Source organism: Apostichopus japonicus, chromosome 21 (assembly GCF_037975245.1).
Source record: "Apostichopus japonicus isolate 1M-3 chromosome 21, ASM3797524v1, whole genome shotgun sequence".
In the NCBI taxonomy this organism is placed as follows: domain Eukaryota; kingdom Metazoa; phylum Echinodermata; class Holothuroidea; order Aspidochirotida; family Stichopodidae; genus Apostichopus; species Apostichopus japonicus.
The window spans coordinates 9,765,203-9,780,897 of record NC_092581.1 but is presented as its reverse complement, the minus strand read 5'-3'; the positions used below and the strand labels follow the sequence as shown (position 1 = coordinate 9,780,897).

At 39.8% G+C, this 15,695-nt stretch overlaps 1 protein-coding gene across 1 annotated transcript; it reads left to right on the top strand.

Annotated features, from left to right (window-relative positions):
- Positions 1-2,790: 2,790 nt before the first annotated feature.
- Positions 2,791-14,073, top strand: LOC139963079 (uncharacterized). Its single transcript, XM_071963582.1, has 6 exons — positions 2,791-2,891; positions 3,307-3,642; positions 4,232-4,504; positions 5,903-6,046; positions 6,540-6,725; positions 10,309-14,073. The coding sequence occupies exons 1-6, from the start codon at positions 2,834-2,836 to the stop codon at positions 10,422-10,424; spliced, it is 1,113 nt and encodes a 370-aa protein (XP_071819683.1). The 5' UTR covers positions 2,791-2,833; the 3' UTR covers positions 10,425-14,073.
- Positions 14,074-15,695: the final 1,622 nt, after the last annotated feature.

The window sequence follows — 15,695 nt, the reverse complement described above, 5'->3', positions numbered from 1 at the left end:
GGTTCAGGCCAATTTGGAAATCGTCAAAATCGAGAGAGTTCCATCTATTGATTCTGTCACCAATGGTGATCTGACATAGTAGAAATAATATGTATAGGACTAAGAATTATCGATCTTAGCCCATAAAATTGTAATTATTTTCGTAATCTAAGGTAATTGTTTACCACAGTATAGGTCTAATAATGTATTGGGATAAAATCAACTTTCTTTAGAATTGGCAACAATAAACTCTGTTCCGGTAGTTCGCAATCTAGGTGTGTAAATGGACGCTCACCTTGCTATGGATCAGCAAGTTAACCACATATGTAAGTCGACAATGTTTCATATTAGGCGGGTAGGGCAACAAAGGAACTATCTCGATAGGCCTGCGGCTGAGAAACTTATTCATGCTGTAATCTCGAGTAGGCTGGATTATGGCAATTCTCTTCTATTTAGTGTAGCTACATCCAAACTATCGAAATTGCAAAGGATCCAAAACACGGCTGCTCGAATCGTCGATTGGGCGAACAGGTTAACCCCTCACTCCTACATATACAACTACAATAAGTTACCAATAAGACTCCGCATTGACTATATTATATTATATTATATATATACACATTTCCGTGTGTGGATATGTATATACCCCCCCCCCCTCCACCTCCGTTTGTCTTCTTTTCCAATTTAGAATGATTCTCTTTTATTAACAAACCGTATTAACGCCTCACCGGCCCCACCCATGACTATGAACTAAGCTGCGATGTTTTCAGTCATTCCCATAAAGTTATTCTTCTGAAATCACACGCCCTCAACTGCGCACTAAAGCGTAATCGTTCGTTTCATTAAGTTCTGAACTAGTGGTCAGTTTTTTTCTTATCAGTAGACAAATAACCAGTAAAAAGATAAGAGAAACAGAAAGAGAGAGAATGACGATGAAAATGGATCCGGAAGGCCTGTGGTTCGAATCCCGGTGGAGGCTGAAAGTTTTTTCACTGTTCTTGATTTTCCAACTCATTACGATTTTCATAAATGTTACTTACCCAACCTACAATGTCCAGAAAAAAGCAATATGACTCAAATGATTTCAGTAACTCGATCATCAGTACGATTTCGATAATGCCACAAATGATGATGCGAATATAAATGCATTCATATATCATTATCCATACATGCTTGCATATTATAATCTATATAGATTCAATTCCAAAACAGCTTTTAAAAGCTTTAACAGCATTTTACACCTCTTTAGGGAAAAGTTGTTTATATATCTTAATTTCAATGCATATTCAGCATGCAGTTTATTGGTGGATCTAGGGTTCCGATGCAGGAGAGACATAGTATCCATAGATACCGAAAATTACTGCAGATTGACAAATGCAGTAAACACTGGCATTTAGGAAAACGACGCTAAAAGTAAGGATTGCTAAGGTTTCAACACTTTGTATATCGTAAACCTAATTGTTTTGAGCAAACCTATATGTTGATATATAGAGCCAATAGAATTTCAGACGAAAGGATTTGGGGCTGTAACGACTTGCCCGAAAAAAAACCAACATTTTTCGCGCGCGAAGCGCGCGCGTTCAACATATCGATGCCAATATCATATAAGCAAGCATCGGTCATTACATTGCATGGCATCGTGTACCGCACGGTCCGTGAAAGTAGCACAGTATACCGCCGGATGCTAATGTAAACAACCAAATGTCTTATGTAGATGGAGAAAAAAGCATACAGATCCATTTATGTCAAACTCTCTTTTACAGTAGTAATGTCGGCCAATCTTAGAACTTTATTTTAATTACCAATGAGATAATTTTTAAGCTATTCATTGCTATTTATTTTTCTCTCAGTAGGTGCCCGAAAAAAATGGGTTGCGGGGCGGGGTGTGGGGCTGCAGCCCCGCCTCCTACGGGACCTACGCCTATGTGTGCAGTGTTCGGTTTCGATATACCTGATATCGGAAATATCTGGTATTTTTCATTTCCTTCAACCAAGTTTTATAATAGCCATAATAAGAGGTTTTAATATTTGTACACCAATAAATTAACTGTGTCTGAATTTTCGACAATTTCCTCACCAACATTCTTCATCATACTTTCCTCTACTCGCCAAGTAATAGTAATACTCCCCAAAGAACTCTCCGCTCTACTCATGACATAACCCGCTTGAATGTTCCTAGAACGAACAAGGTCTTGGGTCAGAAATCGTTCAGTGTAGCCGGTCCACAGTCATGGAACAATCTCCCTCGTACTATCAGAGAAACTGACAATATCTCTCAATTTCGTAGTAATCTTAAGACTCACCTATTTCCATGCTAAGTTGTGTCTGTGTCACAAGCGCTATGATCTAGATGGAATAGCGCTATATAAATATTAATTGTTATGTTATGTTATGTTACAATCATGCACACCCCGACTCCAAGAAATAAAATATAACGGATTTGTAGAGTAACAATACTTCCAAGGACATACTTTTTTTTCAGAATAGTTTAAACAAATTGCAGGTTGATGCATAAATCCTGGGAGATTCTCACAAAATCTGTGCAAGTCTGGGACTCGTTCGGTCAGTAGACCAAAACGGCTAAGGCGTTGTAAAAAAGAATTGTTCCTTTTGTGCTTCAATTCGAATCTATTCAAAATGTTTAAGAAGCAGATAATATGCGTAGAGAGCAATACGTGCATAGCCTTGTAACCCTTTCACTTATTTCATCAGATGATATATATTGAATATTTATAGGTCAATAATTTCCCTTTCAAAGTCAATGATGCAAACAAAATTGGATTAGTCGTCGGTATAAAGACCCGTTTATTTCTCAATTGTAATTTACAATTAGTTACTTCGCAGCCTTGTTAGAATGGAGAAGCATATCGGGAACCTTCCACTGTTAGTCCTGCTGACAGCCTTCTGCTGGGGTAAGAAGCAATCCCTCTTTTTGTCACTTAATGATTTAAATATCATCATTCCTTAACTCTACGAGAGGTAAAATATAATAAAATTAAATCTTCCATGTATAGCGAATATTTCAAGTCGCAAATTCTTTCGTACATTTTTTTCTGGGCATGCCAAGTGTTTATAATGTATATTGTATAATGGGCTGCCTCCGATTTTTCTCACCAAAGATAACCACCCTTCGCCCTCCCCCAACAACCCCCCCTCCCAGTACATTAACTGAATATGATAAGCTTGAGATTTTATTTTGGCACCACAAATGTTGTGAGATATTTTGTTACAGACATATTTTTCAGATGTACTTGCATATCGATATTTATATCGATTCAGAACACATATCAAATCGATTGATTTGGTGACGTTTCTTCTTTAATACAGTATCGTTTACACATGGAAGTAACGTCGTGAGAACTAATAATGGTCTACTTTTGGCCAATAACTGCCCCCAACTTGGGCAAACTGCACTTAATGTTTATGCTGTTGACACGTCTAACCCAGCATCAATTGGTGGAGAGTTGGACTTGGAAATAACTAAAGATACGGGACTTCAGAGCGATAGCGTGAAGATATCGCAGATAAACGTTGATAACTACTTCTGGGGATGCGCCCTGACCGTCGCCCAGCCAAAAAGGTACAAGGGACTTCGCTACGGCGTGTATGAAGCAACGTTGGATTCAGCCACCACAGCTCGTACATTTGTAAAAAGAAATTCAAGTAAGTCTATACAACTCTTGAGTGTTAAGCGGTCCTTTCACCGAGTTTATCGAGTTATCTATGGAATGTGATTTATACATTTTAGAGTATTCACTTGTCAAATCTATGGAAAGATGACAACCTTCTATGAACCCTCAACTCTCTACCCCACAACCCTCCGCCACCGGGTTTAGATTTTTGACAACAGGTACATTAATGTCAGTGGGAAAGTGAAGCGATACTCACGGACAGTGAGCCTCCCTCTGTTCGTACGTATATACTGCCTATAATGCCAACTTCAACCACAAAATACCGCATATTTTACCGTGCGCGATATATATATATATATATATATATATATATATATATATATATATATATATATATATATATATATATATATATATAGCCTATATATATGTATATATATATATATAGGCTATATATATAGGCTATATATATATATATATATATATATATATATATATAGATGCATGGATAGATTGATAGATAGAAAGATGGGTGGATGAATGGACGCATGCATGACGGATAGATAAATGGATTGATGGATGGATATATAAATACATAACAACCTATTGTTTAATTACAGAGATTCTTGACACTCGTGGGGTGTTCACTGTCACTCTCTATCCTGCCTCTGGTGACCCGTCGGAAACCGACCTGGCTCCTCACGATCCATTTGGAGTGGTGTGGAGTCCCGGATGTTGGCAGATTCAGTGGTGCAAAGGCAAAAGAAGAAACATCTATTCCGGTCCTAAGTTGCAGCTGAGCAAAATAGAGGGCGCTGCGGGTATTTATACCATCAGACGCGGTAAAAGAGGGAGTAGAGGTTGGTTCGTCCAAATCGAAGTTATCGTCGCAAGTAAGTAACTTTTAATGAACGCAAAATATATAAAAGTAAATGTGTTAGTTTGATGAACGGCACCCGATTTGCTGGTCTGCTTTGTACCCTTTTGGAATAAAATTATCAATCTAAAAATTCTACCTAATAAAAGAAAACGTTTTTTGTTCTTCAGAATTTGAAATGATTGCGAATCCTGATATAGTCGCATACTTCGTCACGCTTTTCCAGTTGCAGAAATGCGTTTGACAATATTCTCCACCGATTGTCAATAAAGATATTTTAAAGTTATTTGATTGTTTACCCTACATCTCCCATTTGAATCTGGTAACTGCTAAAGAGCGACATTATCTCAGCAAATTATCGAATTGTAAAACCAATTTTTTTTTTCATTCTCAAGTAATGTTTGCGTTATGAGATATATAGTTAAACCATTACCAGTCTGTTAAACGTTGAAAGTTACAGTTTCTGTTCAAGAGGCGTTCCAAATTGAGTAGCCTCTAATCTCCAAGCAAAAATATAATTCAATAACCGGAATATTAACACATATGAAATCTGTGCAGGCCTTTAGAATTTTTTCGGTCCATTTTCAGACGTCTAGTTTAAGAGTGCGTACTTTCAGACAAAGAAAAACATAACCAAATATTAGGGCCCCGTTTGTTTTATTCCTCATTCATGATTCGGTCATTCATTGATAGATTAGATGAATATTAATGATGTTCCGAAGTAGGTAATGTTGAACCAATCATGGAACAGAAGACGTTAACATCGATGAAAGTCAAAGCGGCGAAAATTCCCTTCCTCACCAAATACTTCGGTCCCATTCCATGTCACCCTTTACCATCCTCTCTACACCCGTATCCCCTCATCTTTCTTCTTTAAGAAGCATGTTTAGCGACGTAACTTGACACCGCTACTGCTTCCGTCAACAAATAGCGCCCTCAATTACCCTTTTAGTGTCGTTAGTTTGAACTTACACCACTTCGAATTTCGACTTCGACTGTTCAACACGACGAGCTACCAATTAGGTTAATCGCCTACATTAATCACCTTATTATTTCCTTCGATCGGATAAATTCTCATCAATATGGGAAACGTTGCTATCCGACCGCTATCGATTTATTTTATTGAAACCGCATTCCATTATTCCGTTACATAAACTTTTCGTATTTTGTAAAGGTTCTTAACATACTTTTAATTATGGATGTATCCTGTATTTTCTAATAAGTTATTTCCCACCGATACCGCTCAGTGGACAGGAGTTTATTTATTTTATTTTTTTGGGCTGTGCTAAACGAACTGGTGAGTAATAATTTCGTTTAATTTTGTTACTGCCAAAAATGGATACGCACCACTGAGGATTTCCTCAAATGGTTGTGTCTATTGAACTGATGTGTTTATTTCTGTATCTTGTTGTAGGTTGCCCACCTGACATGTACCTAGATGGAAGTGGAACATGCTCATCTCGTAGTAGGTTCCCTTGCTTGAATGGAGGAGTAGGCAAAGATGGATCAGATCAGTGCACCTGTCCGCCTCCATTTGGCGGATTCGTTTGTGACATAGGTGTGAAGGGCCTTTTACTTAACCGAAAAAAAAATGTTTATATTACCAAAGAACTGCATATATAGTTATTGCGTCGTTTTGTCTTTGATCACCAATTTGACCAAACTAATATCTGATAGGCTATATGATTGGAAACTTCATATCTTGGTGAGAAATCAGAAGTTTCAGTTTCGCAGACTAGGTATGTGATTGAACAGATACAATACGAATTCAAAGTGAACCTAACCTCTGATAAGGATTGTTCGCTTGTTCGTCTTCTTCTTCCTTTTGTTGTTGTTTTGCGTGTGTGCGTGGGTGACTTGTTTTGTATTCTGACTGAGCACTTGATCAAGGAATTGCAAGTCAACAGACGTCGTCAATTTAAAAGAATCACCTGAGAAAACTTCCATTTAATTAAGGGAGTATTGCTGAGGTTATGGTACGTGAATTGTTGATATGCTTTTTGTAGTGGTTTTGTTTATGTGTGGGTTTTCTTTTTCTTCTATCCTGTAAGAACTTGAAGCAAGTCCACTTTACACTGGCATCCTAGGCCAAGAAGAAATTAGTTCCGATGAAGGTACCTTGCGATGCGGTGACCTGGAAGGTGGAAACACACGATGCAAAGGCTTCCTACTCTGCTATGCTGATTTGTATGGGTGCAAGTGCGCCCCGGGTTGGCATGGTAACAAGTGCGATCGAGGTATGTTCCTAATTATGATTAGTCGCTGCAACTGTAGACTGTATGCTTGTTTTAACCAGGTGCGGACGCACGGAATCTCTATACTTCGTTGAACCGCTGAAGTGTTCAACTTCATAGTCCTAAATTAGGTTTGCTTGTCTTGGATTGAGTTGGTCCGTGTATATATGTAAAGAAAACACAACAATTTTGTTAAAGTTCATCCACGTTGATACTCTGGATATACGTCACACCAGATTTTTCATAAGAGACAATTTCGATTGTCAGTATTGCTAAAGGCAGTAGATAACTGAAGTTACTTCAGGTCTGAAGTAGTCTATAATTTTATCGCTGTATCGCTTGTGCCTTACAAACATGTTGTTTAAATATTGAAATGCGTGGACAGATGTTGTCCCCTCTCCGTACATCAATGTACACTTGGTTAACTGCTGAGCTACGTATATTTCACCGTGTCTAGCACCAGTACGTCGTAATGTATGTGTCTCTGTCAACGTTCCTATCAATGTTTTGCTTCATAACTGAGGATGGGAATTTTTCATTCACTCGATATCTGGGAATGAGGCAAACTTTTAGCCCGTCATTATTGGTAGATTATTTACTACACAAGTACAGAAAAAGTTTCCTTTCGATGCTCAAGATCAAATGCATTGTGGAGAGAGGGGGGGGGGGGGGGCAAAGGTGCATTGAAAAGGCATCGAAAACCGAAAATATTGTATGATGTGCTGTGCTTGGTATAATATTTGTCTACGTGTTTCTGTGTGTTAATAGAAATAGCAGTAATATACAGAGAATACCCGTAATAATAATAATGAACAGTTCTTACATAGCGCAACTTACATTAAAGTCTCGCCGCGCTGTACTTAACCCTGCTCATTGGTAACTTGTCACAAACAATTTCAACAAACAATCTCTCCTGGGCATCACAGTGCACCACAGCCACGTGTCCCCCTGGGGGACTTCCCATAGGGTGCAACCACAAACCGGCGCACGCAACTATATTTACAAGTCACCTCGCAAGTCCCCATTTATACACCTGGGTGAAGAGAGGCAATGGAGAAAAAGTGCTTTGCTCCAATTATCTGGCCAGGGCTCGAACCTGTAATAAAAAAAAAAAGTTGAAGGTTTACAGTCCTGTATGAGGCTAATGCCTCCTCACACGACTTTACAACTTAACCCCTGGTCATTGGTAACTTGTCACACCCACACACCAAAGTGTGCACAATTCAATCAATCTCTCCTGGGGCACCACAGTGCACCACAACCACGTGTCCCCCGGGGGACTTCCCATAGGGTGCAGCCACAAACCGGCGCACGCAACTATATTTACAAGTTACCTCGCAGGTCCCCATTTATACACCTGGGTGAAGAGAGGCAATGGAGATAAAGCGCCTTGCCCAAGGACACAACGCAATGATCTGGCCAGGGCTCGAACCTGTAATCCTTAGATCACAAGTCCACTGCCTTAACCACTTGACCACAACGCCCTCCCAAATATTCCTTAGATCACCACTTGACCAAAACGCCCCCTAGTTGTCCTTAAGTTGTTTTAATATTGATAAATCTTGACCTAATATTTGTGCAAATAAGTAGACTGTATAGTATATCTGTTACTTCATCAACATTAAAGGGGGACACAAGTCCATCTTTAGCTAAATATGACAGAGTTCTTCGTGATGAGTAACTCCCCCAACAGCTCAGTCAAATATTGCTCCTTTTGGGAGATATCCTAGTTTGAATGTCCTGTCTGGCGAGCTGCCATTTTGTAAAGATATGATGTCACTTGGAGCCACTATAGAATCTGAGAATCTTTTCCTTTCTCATTTCTTTTCTTCTTTCTTTTCTCCTTCATATTGTCAAGTTAGAATGTTAACGATGTTGACATTGAAACAATGACACCATTAGGTCATGTTCAGAGTTCTCAGTGTTTTAGATTAAGAAGTTTGAAAACCAATTTCCATTACAGATAATAGACAAGTGTATAATGAATAAAGCAGAACATAACAACTTGAAGCACATGAGGCTGGATGATCTCAGAGTTAGACTTGATCAAGTCTTCGGCGTCATTTGTGTAAAGGATCATCAAACCTTTTATATCTGCTAAAAGGGATACGATTTCTCTCAGCTATTAGGGCAAGTTATGTATGACAGTTATCTATATCACTTACATCGATGAATATGGTTAGGTTTTGTGTCTCCTTTAAAGGCACTGAAGACTCGCCCCAAACCGCGTGCGGCCATCTGAAAAAGTTAACTTTCTGTTGCTTGCAAGTGACGTTTTGTTTGTGTCGCTGCAAAATGCAGACAGCAATGAAACGTGGCACCTTAATTGTTATCTTTAGCTGGACCTGAGATGTCCATCGCTGTATTGTTTGTATACTGTGATGTGGGTATTGACCGCAGCTGTAAGTACTGACTGTACACTAGTGTCTAATTAAATACCGACGGTAGCAAGCTGTGTGTGTATTTTCTGGGATCGGTGTTTAACACTTCTGTTACACCTGATTCGAAACTAGGTTAAAATACCGGCATTAGACGTTTCTTTTTGCGTGAGTCTTCACACCCTTTAAGGTGTTTACTTGAACGAGTGACTTCATAAGACAGCAATAAGAGGCAACGATAAGACGAAGTTTTCCTTTTAAAATATAAAGCCTCGAGGGATTCGGTGTTGTAATGTCAAGGTCTCTGTTGTATAGAACGAAGATTATTGTACTTTATGAAAAGTACACCGACATTCATTATATTTTATGATGTGCTTTGTCTATGTCCTTGGAAGAAGAAGAAAAAATTAGACAAAAGAAAGAGTGAACTTTGTAAAAGGTTTGTGTGTTAAAATAATAGCTGTAATATACAACAATAAAAGAATTATACCATATGTAGGGAAGGCAATTGTTTAGTGTGCCATTCTCTGCATTTTGTAGGCGCCTTGTCAATTGCATCAAGGCTATACATTAATTACTTTCAGAATTACACAGGATGAGACAAACTCATCCATACAAGGTATACAGGTCAATTGGATCAAGAAATTACGTGTATTAACTCAAGTAAACAACTCTCACATTTATGACGTAGCAAAGAAAATGGCCATTACACTTAGCTCAACAGACGGATTAGACAGGCTAGCAAAAGAACGATCAATTCTACGATAAATGCATTGTGGAGGTGGGGTGGGGGTGGGAAGAAGGTGTACATAGGGATATGTTCCCATGCATACTAATATATTGACAATTATTTAGAATAAACTGAGATTAAATGATGGACAGTAGTAGGTACATTTAAACAGAAACTTTCAACAGATGGGAGCAGAAGGTACTCAAAAACAAGAGACTATGAAGATGAAGAGATTGATTCCAACCGGGGATTGTGGTGTGAGATGGGGAGGGGGAGGGGGGGGGGGGTTCCCGCAGACCTGGCTTCAATTTCAAATGCACCATTGATAAAAGAACAAATTCCTTCAACAAATACAAATTTTCATAAGGATAATTGTTAATTTAGTAAAGTTTTCGATTCTTTTCCTATTTTTGCAAACAATTCACTATTTATTATTTCATTTTCGCTTAACACACACTATCTCTCTTTCTTTTCACAGCTTGTCCGAAGGGTAGATGGGGTGCTGATTGCTCTCAACACTGCCCGTCATCCAACATCGATTGTAACCGATTCCGTGGACCAGAGAACCGACGTACCGTTATCATGATTGAATAACATCGTCTTTACATTATGATTCTATCGAATGAACCTAGTTTGATTCGCTTGATTTACGGTTAAGTAGTATATATAGACCAATACTGATTTGCTGGCTCTAAAGCCCACAGTTATCTTTGATTTAAGGTTTTTTTCAAGTTAAGTTTCCTCAGAAGAGACTAATCCCAGTTAGTAATTACCCTTGCAGGGGCGTATCCAGGGGGGCGCAACAGGCGCGCGCCCCCTATTGGCCGTCACAAAAAAAAAAGTTTAGCCAAAAAAAAAAAAAAAAATTGATGACGACCTTTATGTGAGATGTCGGTGATCGCTCAACCCGCCCCCCCCCCCCCTCCCGTATGCTTTATTTTTTGTTTGCCAAAAAAAGGTTCTGGCGAAGTTCGGCGGCATAATAGTTTTAGAAACATAGATGGTAATTGTGTTTGTATTATCACTATAAACACTAAGTGACATGCCAGCCATACTAAATTGTGCATTTTGTGTCCATATTTACTGGAAATGTTGCTTATTATTAAGGTCGAAAATGGATCACATATGGCCATGGGCGGCGATCCTGTGTGGAGGGGGGATATATCCCCCCATGAAAATGGGTGGAGGGGATGTAATGCACCATATCCCCCCACCAAATGCCAGGGATTAGAATATTTTTATGCCTACATTTACGCATCTTCGTTAATGTACGGCTCTTTTTTAGCTTCATTTCTCGCCTACCATAAACGCAGTGCGATCTTTTCAAATAAAGCGTCTTTATAAAGCAAAAATAGTTGACTGTAGGCTTCATTGGCCCTATAACAACAAAATGTATTATTGCGCCCACGGTATTGATATAGTACATATATGCACCCTCATAGTATTCATATAGGCCCTATAGAAGGCCTACACACGTACATGTTCCCTCGAACAGCTGAGAATCTCATGTAACCAGGGTAATGCTTAATACACGTTTCACCTGGATGCCCTAGCAATCGGTACCTAGGAATGTAACTATGTGTAATTGTGTATTGCATGTGTATAGGCCTATAATAGCCTGCATGAGGCCATTTTCTTCATCGAATAATATAAAAGAGCTCTCGAACATTCTAACGTTGCGCCTGAAACAAGATTGACAGGGGCAATTTTCCCAAAATAACACCCGAAATTAAAAAAAAGTATTTAGGATCCTGATTATGAGATATTTCGGACATGACATCCCTATTTTAAAGTTGGGTATATGCCGCTTGGAAACCTCGGGAAGTGCCGTTTCCGGCCATCTAGAGGGTTTGTTAATCCCAAAATTTTCTTGTACGCTTCGCGCCAACCCATGGTGGCGCTACGCTTAGATAGTCAACAAGGTCATATCCCCCCCCCCACTCGGAAGTACGGATCGCCGCCCATGCATATGACACCATTTTGCATTTCAGCCCTTCTTCGAAAGCAAAAAGTGTACACCCCTCCCCTTAGACCCATCCCCCAGGACGGCGATCATTCATGCCTGACGCCCCCCTATTGGAAAATCCTGGATACGCCCCTGCCCTTGAACATCATGCGTACTGTACTATTTATACATCTCTTTCTTTCCTGTTTTAGGTTTGCCTGCCTCTCTTTTTTCGTTCTCACTGAGGTTCGTTTGCCATACATACATGGAAACAACTTCTGTGATGTTTATTTGTACGGTGATGGTGGTGTTTTCTCCATTTTTGTGTGTTTGGCGAGGCATTGAATCTTAGCGGTTAACTGGCTAGAGACGACTCTTACAACTGAGTTTGTCTTTATACTTTGTTCAGAACTTTATTCTCATGAAAATTACAGGCCAAGACACTGTCACAGCAGGCTACAGTACGTCTAACGCACAGCTATTAGACGTCAAGGAATATCAAAAGTAACAGTATGATGCAATTTCTGGGGGGTTCATATACTTAACAAAACTAACACTAACGCATAAAAAAAAAAGACATAGTATAAATACAGTCTGACAAAAGTGGACGACTTTAATATTTTAACATTGTGTACCCACAAGTAATACATTAGCCTGCCATCAAACCAAACTAAACTATCATTGCATTTTTCCTCTATGCGGGAGGTGCATAGATGGTCGACGATGTGTAATAGCCAAGAGTTTTTTTTTTATATCAGCAAATGCAAGTATTTCAATCTTCCTGATGCTAAAAGGTCATTTGAGGTCAACAGAGACCAACTTCTGGAAATCTCGTCAACACAGCATATCAAGAAGAGCATTTTGGATGAAATACAAAATACTTTGTACCTTAATGACCCTTTGTTGACCAATTGAACCCTAAAGCTTTTATTTATTTTATTGGGGACTAAAGGTCATTTCGTTTATGAGTGGTCGGTCTGAAAAACTTGTGTAATGACACTACGAATAAGTATAGAAGTATTGCAGAGTTGTCGGTATAAATGTGGCATAACCAACCAAATCACCGACCGAATTTTATAATAATAAAAAAAATGAAAGAAACAAAGAAAGAAAAAAAAGACAGCTCAAGGTCTGGGAAAAAGTCGGGGCAAGTTCCCTCGTCCCGTGGTCCCGTGACCAACTGACAGATTGCAAAGTTCAACTACTTCCGTTAGTGACTGAATGGTCAATTCAATCAATCTCTCCTGGGGCACCACAGTGCACCACATCCACGTGTCCCCCGGGGGACTTCCCATAGGGTGCAGCCACAAACCGGCGCACGCAACTATATTTACAAGTTACCTCGCAGGTCCCCATTTATACACCTGGGTGAAGAGAGGCAATGGAGATAAAGCGCCTTGCCCAAGGACACAACGCAATGATCTGGCCAGGGCTCGAACCTGTAATCCTTAGATCACAAGTCCACTGCCTTAACCACTTGACCACAACGCCCTCCTGTTGTATGAATTGTAAGAAGGTCAAATGAAGCCTGAAGGAAATTAATCTTGGAAGCGTTCACCCAAAACAAGCTTTGTTTAAGTCGTTTTACTGGGATCCTACTGCATTGTTTAATGCTAATGGAGTCAGTAAGCCTGGTAATTTTACTTTCCACTTTTAGAAGACCCTATTTATCTCTTATTGATCATTTATTTAGAAGACCCTTTTTCTACATTATATATACAAAGGTCTCAAAGGTCCCTGGGGAATTATTTACACATTTTAATTACTCCATATCCAGTTACTTTTGGCAATAGGAACCATTGTTGGAAAGGTATTGAATGAGGTTTCCCAAATTTTTATAATTAAGCTAATTACGTATGCAAATATGCAAATGTCATTAAGTCAGTCTAGATATACTGTAAGTGACTTTGCCTATTTGAAATGATTTTGATAAAAATCTTCTAGGATGTTAATATCTTGATGAGTTCAAGACATGGTTTTTATAAGTAAATATAATTTGATGTTTGAATGTGAGGGATATGACTGATTTTTTGACGTTTAGTTAAATTTTAATAGAATAAATTATAATATTTTACAGGCTTCCAAATTTAGGGTTTATATAAAAGTCATGATGGCCTCCATGCTGGTCAAGGGCTCTTCTGTAGTGATAAGTAGAGGCTGTTGTGCATCCATATCATCCTTGACACCTCAGTTGTTGCTGTAAATGGAACAAGTGTAAATAAAAGGCTAATTAGTATGCGCATAAATTATAACTTGTACAAACAATACACAAGAAATGAGAAACAAATTGCATTGACTTCACATTTATCCTGCAAACTTTGAAAACCAGTTCATTCCCCTCCCCTCAATCATATCTACCAACAGGTTACCAACCTCCTTCCTAATACCCCCACCCCTCCCTCACCAACATGAATCCCTCCCCATAGCTACCAGTGGCGGCGGAACCGGGGGGGCTTGGGGGGGCTCAGCCCCCCCAATGAAAAAGTTGAGGGGGCAAATGCATGATAAGCCCCCCCAATATTTACCAAGGCTCCGAAACGTGCATCTGCCCATTTTTCAATGCATACTTGTCGATCTGTCCGATGCACACGTATACTATATAGGTGTAATAATTTTAGTAATTGCTGGGGGACCCTGGTCCCTCGGCCCGTCCCCTGGCTATAGACCACATTGTCACCCCAACCGCGTCTTCACGCCCCGTGAAAAGTGGAAGCAGTGAGTGTGAGTACCGGTAAGCGTAACACAACTTCGTCTTAGGCCAATGACTTGCCTCATTTCAGCCAGTTCTCCAACATCCCCTTACTTAGTGGCGGAGCGTCCATATATACAGTCAGGGGGCGGATCACCCCCCCTCCTGACGGACTCAAATGGACTGCTGGCGCCCTTTTCAGCTTTTCACTACTTTTAACTTATTCGCGATTATTGACTATTTTATTGCGCTCTCATATACCTATTGACATTTGTCATATTCTGTTGGTGTATAATTTTCCGACAAAATGGCGACGACACCTATTTATTCTCCGTTTATCTGCAAATTAGCAAGGCCCGGAAAGGGTCATTTCCTGCAATCTAGGGAGTAACTTTACTCAAAAAATTTCTGTACGCTCCGCGCCAACCTCTGGTGGCGCTCCGCTTAGATAGTGTCGAAAGCGCCCCTACAGACCATTCTTGCCCCCCCCGACCAATACCCCTAGCTCCGCCACTGCCCTTACTACACTCAAAAACGTCTTTGCGAGTACACTACGAGTAATAGCTACTCTCTTAAAACACCATCGAATATACAAATTACAATGTTTTTACAGACTTTTACGTGCAATCTGAGAAATTGCAGGCTTGAGACCCATATTTTAGGGCTAGGTATTCGCAGCATAAAACACTCGGGAAGTGCCGTTTCCGGCCATCTGGGGGTTTGAAAAAACCCAAAATTCTCTTGTACGCTCCGCGCCAACCCATGGTGGCGCTCCGCTTAGATAGTCTCCACACATTAGCCCCCCCAATAATTTTTCCGTTCCGCCGCGCCTGATAGCTACAGGCTATGTGATGGTAACTAAAACATATGCTTATTATAAATAGATGTATAACCGCTGTTCCCAATCAAGGCTACGACAGTAAATTAGGACAATTTTCAACAAAATTTACCCTCTCTGTAGTACTCTGCATTATGCCCCCCAAACCCACTGCACTTTCCAGCTTACCTACTTGGTATTGGCAAGCTCTGTAATATATACTAAGCTGCTAGAAACTGGTATAAGTCCAAGGAAATTGGTATATGTCGATTTAAATCGGTATATGTCGATTCCCCACGATTTGAGACTGATGACCCGCCATACGAGACGTGGTTCGATACGATCCAAATGCTCGAGTTGAATTGCACCTGCTTGAAGGTAGCGGACATTAAGAGGGGACTTTAAGAGCAGACA